The following is a 6,731-nucleotide window of genomic DNA, read 5'->3' on the forward strand; positions in this document are numbered from 1 at the left end:
AAAAAAAAAAAAGTCATAATATATTCTTATATTTTTTTTGCCAAATTTTGTAAAACATTATTTAATATTGTATCGTCAATTTCTTGAGAAAATATTTATGGTACGTTTTTAATGGATTTAATTCAAAAAATCAAAGTTTATTTCTATCCATTTATGTATCAAATTCTTTGATCACTAATTATAATATTTAATTATAACTTTGCAACCAAAATTGTTGGTTTTTATCAAATATACGTTACTTTATACAATTTTTATTTTTATTTTTTATACAATAATACATAAAAATTGATCTAGATTCGTTAATTATTTATAACAAAATCATAAAAATATTAAAAAACCAATTTGAAATTTAAAAAAACAATCTTTTTTTTTTCAGACTGTAGACTTTTGGTCCACCTCTTCTACTGCAGATGTCTACAAATGTGATCCACAAACTACAGACATTTTGCCTCAAAAAAAAACAAACAACATCTAAATGGTGGAATGATGACACATATATAATATTAATGGATATGAATATTTACACGCATAAAAAATAAAAAGCAATTTAATTTCTCAAAACATTTTATAGTTTTTGTCTTTTAGTGTTTGACATAATCTACTTACACAATGAAGAAGTAATAACTCATTATTTAAGTCGATAACAAAAGAGAATCGACTTATCAAAAACTCTATATAAGTGCAATCCCAAACACCCAACAAATAAGCAAAATCCCAAAAACCCATTTAGCACACTCCCTATAACTTTTGCAACCTTACACAATATACGGATAAATACAAAAGTAACAAAACTAATCCCAAATAATCCAAAACTTTCAAAATATTCTCTTAACAACGAAAATGAAAGAGGCTCTTAATTGAAGTGCAAAACCAAGCAACAAAATTAAGTAGTCTCATTCATGATATATCATAAACATGTCTTTAAAGTAAACATGAGAATAACAGATTGATGCTAAAATACTAACAATATCTCTTCTCATCAAAGACGTGGCTCCATTGCTCCATCATTGGTGCTAATCAACGATACTGTGAACAAAAATTATTAAAAAAAAATGAAATTAAAAGTACACAGCAGCTAATTATATAGAAGCAAACATGAAACGACTTAATAGATTCAGTACTAACCTTGATGAAACCAATCTCCTTTGCATTGCTATGGAAGCATTGTCTGCAGCACATAAGCCCATACTTTCTGATCAACCCATGTGAGTTACCACATACACGGCTGATACATCAACAAAATCAGAAATTAGAAAACAGAGAGCAATGTTATCACAATGAGTATTAACTGAAACCCCAAACACACAACGAGCACCATATTCATAAAAATGGCATTAACATAGCCTTATGATCACAAAAGCAGCTAAAATCTACCAGTCTATAAGCTTTTTTATCAATCTTTTGTAGGGAATCAGAAATTCAATCCTAGTTCTTACTTAGACTACATGTTAACATAACATTTGTTAACAAATAACCAACACCTTTCAAACTGTGATCCTTGCGATGAGGTTCAATAATGTTAACATGTCCTAATTTACGATAATTGAACATCTGAGTGATTTAATTGAACATCTGAGTGATTGAATAACCACAAGAACAAATACGGAGCCAGTTTATGTTGTGAATCAATCGTAAATTTAAACAAATTGCAAGTAAGCAGAAGCATAGCATATGAGCAATCGGATGATATCAAGTGTATTATCGCAACAAAAAAGAAACATTTAATGGAGATTGAAGAGCATGGATATGAAAAGTAACCAGGTACGAGAACCAGGGCCGTATGTTTTGGGATGGGAGTTCCAGACGTTCGAATGACCCATTGTTGGTGTATGGAGGCGACGAGCTCTGAAAGTCGATGAACTCAAAACCCTAGATTTTGCAGTGGGTGTGGGACGACGTTGTGAGGTAGTTTTTAACATTTCAATTGGTAATAGGGCCCAATAAGCTTGCGTGGATCATCATATGATCATAATTCATATGAAATGGATCATGGGCTCATAGCCCAGATCCACAACATGAACGTTGCTAAATGCTAAATATGTTTTTCTTTTGTAAAAAAGAATATAATAAATACAAAAAATATATATATCTTGTAATTTTGATGTTGTAACTATTGGTAAATAGAAAACAAGGACATGAAATATCATTTTCTTACAGAAAAAATACATTATATATTATTATTATACGGTTTAATATTATGTTTCAGTTTTATCGATAAAAGTTATCTAAGTTTGACAACTTTTTCTAGGACTAATATAATCAAAACATTTTACATTGTGTTTGTTCTCAAGTAAACCTCAATTTTTTTTTATGAAAAAGACCGTAATTTTTATTTTTTGATTTGGCCATCTTACTAGTTATTTTTCTTAAAAACTTTTAAATATTATATATATATATATATATATATATATATATATATATATATATATATATATATATATATATATTCAGGTTCATTTGAGACCATTCTAATTTTGTGAGACCGTGAGACCAAATCTAAAAATAATTTTAAAATGCAAAATAAATGGAAAAATCAAAAAATTCTTTTTTTAAATATTATTTTTGGAACTTGAATTAACTAAAAAAAATAAAAATAATAAAAAAAATATGTCTCACGGTCTCACAAAATTAGGCCGTCTCACATGAACCTAACCCTATATATATATATATATATATATATATATATATATATATATATATATATATATATATATATATATATATATATATATTATAATTAATTGGGGTTTTGGACAAAAAAAAAAGTCAAGAATTTTTTCCAAAAATAAAAAAATACAGGGTTTTTCAGAAAAAGAATTTAGTTGATGATTCATTCAGAGAAAACTCAATATATAAGGTATTGTATTAAAATAATATGAACCAAATTGTGGTTTAGTTGTTGCTAGATATATATGCTTTTCTTTTATAAAAATAAATATAAAATATACGAAAATATATATTTGATAACTTTGATGAACTAAAAAGAAAAGAAGGATATAAATGTCATTGTTAAAATGGCAAAATACATCAAAATTATTATATTTTAATATTTTTACGGTTTAATCATTAATTTTCAGTTTCGGCAAGAAACTCACATAAATTGATAATTTTTTTCTATGTCGACTATTTTTTTTGTAATATGGATGGTCATAATAGATTTTTTGTCAATATTTAGAGTCTTAATGATTTATTTAGTGTCAAATTTTTCACTAAGGTCACTAAACATTAGAAAACTATTTATTGTGATCAATTTAAAATGTTATACTAAGTCAGAAATAAAAAAAAAATAAAAATAAAAACAAAAAGTGAAATATAGTGGGACTTCTATGAACATAAGTGAAATATAGTGGGACTTTTATGAACATAAGTGAAATAAAAAATAAAAATAAATAAAAAAACCCCAAGTCAGAAATAGAAAAAACAAATTGTGGGACTTTTATGAACATGAGTGAAATATAGTGGGCAATTAGAAAAAATAGTTAAACCGATATGATAAGATGTCATGAGTCCATAAGATTGAGTGTTCAATTCCATTTGGAACATAGGTAGACTTAAGGAGGAAGTTAACTTCACATTTATGTTAACTATAATTTTCCAAATACGATTACACTTAATTAGATCAAACAATCACTTACTCTTTTCCAAAACACACATCCAAACAACTCCTCAAATGGTTTCACTATAATCAATGTTAATGGTGATTTGATATCCATTACTCTTCTATAATCATTTGATTTCTGTTAGATGTTGCGAATGAAAACAAAGTACGCTTTTAAAGTAGTCAAAGCAGCAGCTAGGCTCACCTCAATTGGTGTACGTGGTAAAGACTAAAGAGTAAAGACTCAATATGAAATCACTCCATTTTTACTTTTGATTACATTTTTCAGCCAATGCAAGAACTTTTGCTTAACAAGCAAGAAATGAAGCTTTTGAATTTCGTTACAAATATGGACATGAAATGCATGTTGATGTATTTGGGTAGATGGTAATTTTTCACTCTTTAAATTCAACTAGATGGGGAACCCCCGCGTTGCAAGGGTCGAATGCGACAATTTTTTCTGTTATTTGTTCTTTGAAAATGTTTATAGTTTGAATTGTTCATTCCTTTCCTCTTTAACTGATCTATAAATAAATAAAAAATAAAAAAACATCAATGAATCTGTAAGCAAAACTAATAAAGTGATAACTAAACGAAAACATAGGAACCTATAATGTCACAAATAACTAACGGAAATAGAGAGACCAAAAAAGACAAAAAGGAAGCAACTTTAAAATGACTCAAATATAGTTAAGGGACCATTTCTGCCAAAAAAATATTAATATGACTAAATACTAATAATATGTAATAAAATGCGAGGGTTATGAAAAATTCAAACGAAAATGAAAGGATTGTTTGTGAACAAAAGCATAAAAATGAAATGGTGAATGTTATAACATTAATTAAAAGAAAAATTCAACCAATCAAAACAAGTTACAATATATATATATATATATATATATATATATATATATATATATATATATATATATATATATATATATATATATATATATATATATATATATATATATATATATATATATTAATCGTTAGGCATGCCCTTTTTGTACTTTTGAACTACCTCCGGTTTATATTTGTTTATGTACATTTGCAGGATTGCAGACAAGTCCCGAATTTATAATCAACATGCTCACATGAGACTCTTGGAGTAGGTAGGTATGTATTTTATCTCATGTTTTTTTTATTTAATTATACCTTTTTTCTTATATAATTACAATTTGTTTGTATATATTTTCAATCGCTTAATTTGCAGTGGCTATGGTTTTGGGGATTGTTGATAAAAAAAAAAATTAGTAAATTAGACAATGGTCCCTATGGTTTGGGGTAATTTGCATGTTTGGTCCCTAACTTATATTTTTAACTCGGAAAGTACCTACTCTTTACTTTTGTTACACGCTAGGTACCTACAGTTTGTTTTTGTTACGCATTTGATCCCTGTCTTACCTAAAAAGTCAATTATTTAAATATGGAAAATTAGCGGAGTAGGTAAGGTAAGGTGTGGGGGTGGGGTTGGGGTGTATTTATTTAAATAAATTAAAAAATCAAAGGTAAAATAGTCTTTTTAGTTAAGACAGGGACCAAGCATGTAACAAAAACAAACAGTAGGGACCTTCCGAGTTAAAAAAATAAATTAGGGACCAAACGCGCAAATTACACTAAACCATAGGGACCATTCGCGTAATTTACTCAAAAAAATATGCGAAGACTTTCTAAAACAGATCAAGCCGGTCGTGACAAAAATTGACACGACACGAAACCCGACACGAACCCGACACGAAATAAATGAGTTTGGGTAAGATATTTCAACCCGTTTAAATAAACGGGTTGACACGACACGAAAATTAAATGGGTAAGGTTAGGGTTGAGAATTTCAACTCGAATATGACTCGAAAATAACACGTTTATTTATATGCAAGTTTTTTAAATTATTTAAATAAACTAGAAAGATACAAAACCAAAAGCATAAGTAAAAGAAAACATTCGAATTGAATTGTTTTGTAATGTTGAAATGACTTAGCCGTCTTAGATCAAGATTTCATTTCAGTTTTTTCATTTCTCCCAAACTACCCAGTCTCTTTCACCACTCTCGCATCGTCATAACTTTGTCATTCGCCTCCCTAACTCCCCTCTTTTAATTTTGGCATCTAAACTTGCTATTGCTTCATCTATTCTGCCTCAAAACAATTAGTTTTTCATTTCCGCCTACCAAACTCCTACTCTTTCAACATGCTCAATCTTTTAAGCTCACATGACACGACATATTTCAAGGTATAGCCCTAACCCGAAACCCGACACGACACGTTAATTAAATGGGTCGGGTTAGGGTCAAACACTTTCAACCCGTTTAGTGTTTCGACACGACACGACACGATTGTCACCACTAGTCGTTTCTTAAGAGAAAAAAAGGATAAATTAGGTCAATTATATTTATATTTTACAAGATTTAATAAAAATTATGTGATGAACCACTATAACAACAAATTTCACACGTGATATGATAATCCCCCCCCCCCCACCCCATACACACATCTATAAATATCTATTTTTTGATAAATATTTTTACATCTCTTAATGGGCTCTTTATATAGGCTGAGTTGATGGGCCTCTTGTTGTCCTTTACTTTAAAATTGAAAATAGTAAATTACACGAATGGTGCTTATAGTTTGGGGTAATTTGTTTGTTTGGTCTCTAACTTATTTTTTTAACTCGGAAGGTCTCTACTGTTTATTTTTGTTGTGCGTTTGATCACTGTCTTACCTAAAAATACTATTTTGCCCTTGATTTTTTAATTTATTTAAATAAGATAGGATAGGTAAGGTAAGGTGATGTGAGGTGAAGGTGGGGTTAGGGTGCGTTTATTTAAATAAATTAAAAAATCAAGGAAAAAATAGTCTTTTTAGGTAAGACAAGGACTAATCGCGCAACAAAAACAAACAATAGGGACCTTCTGAATTATATATATATATATATATATATATATATATATATATATATATATATATATATATATATATAAGTTAGAGACCAAACATACAAATTATCTCAAACCATAGGGATCATTTGTGTAATTACTAAATTAAAAAATCTCCAAAAAAATGGCATAAAATGACGATGATCTTGGTGACACAGTACACGTTGATGTTTTTATACGGTTTTTTTTTTTTTTTTT

At 28.4% G+C, this 6,731-nt stretch overlaps 1 protein-coding gene across 1 annotated transcript; it reads right to left on the reverse strand.

The window, feature by feature from the left end:
• Positions 1 to 876: 876 nt before the first annotated feature.
• On the reverse strand, positions 877 to 1,917 carry LOC145102849 (small ribosomal subunit protein uS14z/uS14y/uS14x). The gene is made up of 3 exons (XM_079040334.1): positions 1,759 to 1,917; positions 1,126 to 1,225; positions 877 to 1,026 (listed from the first exon to the last, which is right to left on the reverse strand). The coding sequence occupies exons 1-3, from the start codon at positions 1,818 to 1,820 to the stop codon at positions 1,018 to 1,020; spliced, it is 171 nt and encodes a 56-aa protein (XP_078896460.1). The 5' UTR covers positions 1,821 to 1,917; the 3' UTR covers positions 877 to 1,017.
• Positions 1,918 to 6,731: the final 4,814 nt, after the last annotated feature.

The sequence above is a fragment of the Lactuca serriola genome, chromosome 4 (genome assembly GCF_051521515.1).
Source record: "Lactuca serriola cultivar US96UC23 chromosome 4, Lser_US96UC23_V15, whole genome shotgun sequence".
Classification (NCBI taxonomy): Eukaryota; Viridiplantae; Streptophyta; class Magnoliopsida; order Asterales; family Asteraceae; genus Lactuca; species Lactuca serriola.

Coding starts and splice junctions, on each gene's coding strand:
- LOC145102849 (XM_079040334.1), bottom strand. CDS start 1,820: ATGGGTCATTCGAACGTCTGGAACTCCCATCCCAAAACATACGGCCCT. Junction 1,226..1,758: donor GGCCCTGGTTCTCGTACCTG/GTTACTTTTCAT, acceptor TTGATGTATCAG/CCGTGTATGTGGTAACTCAC.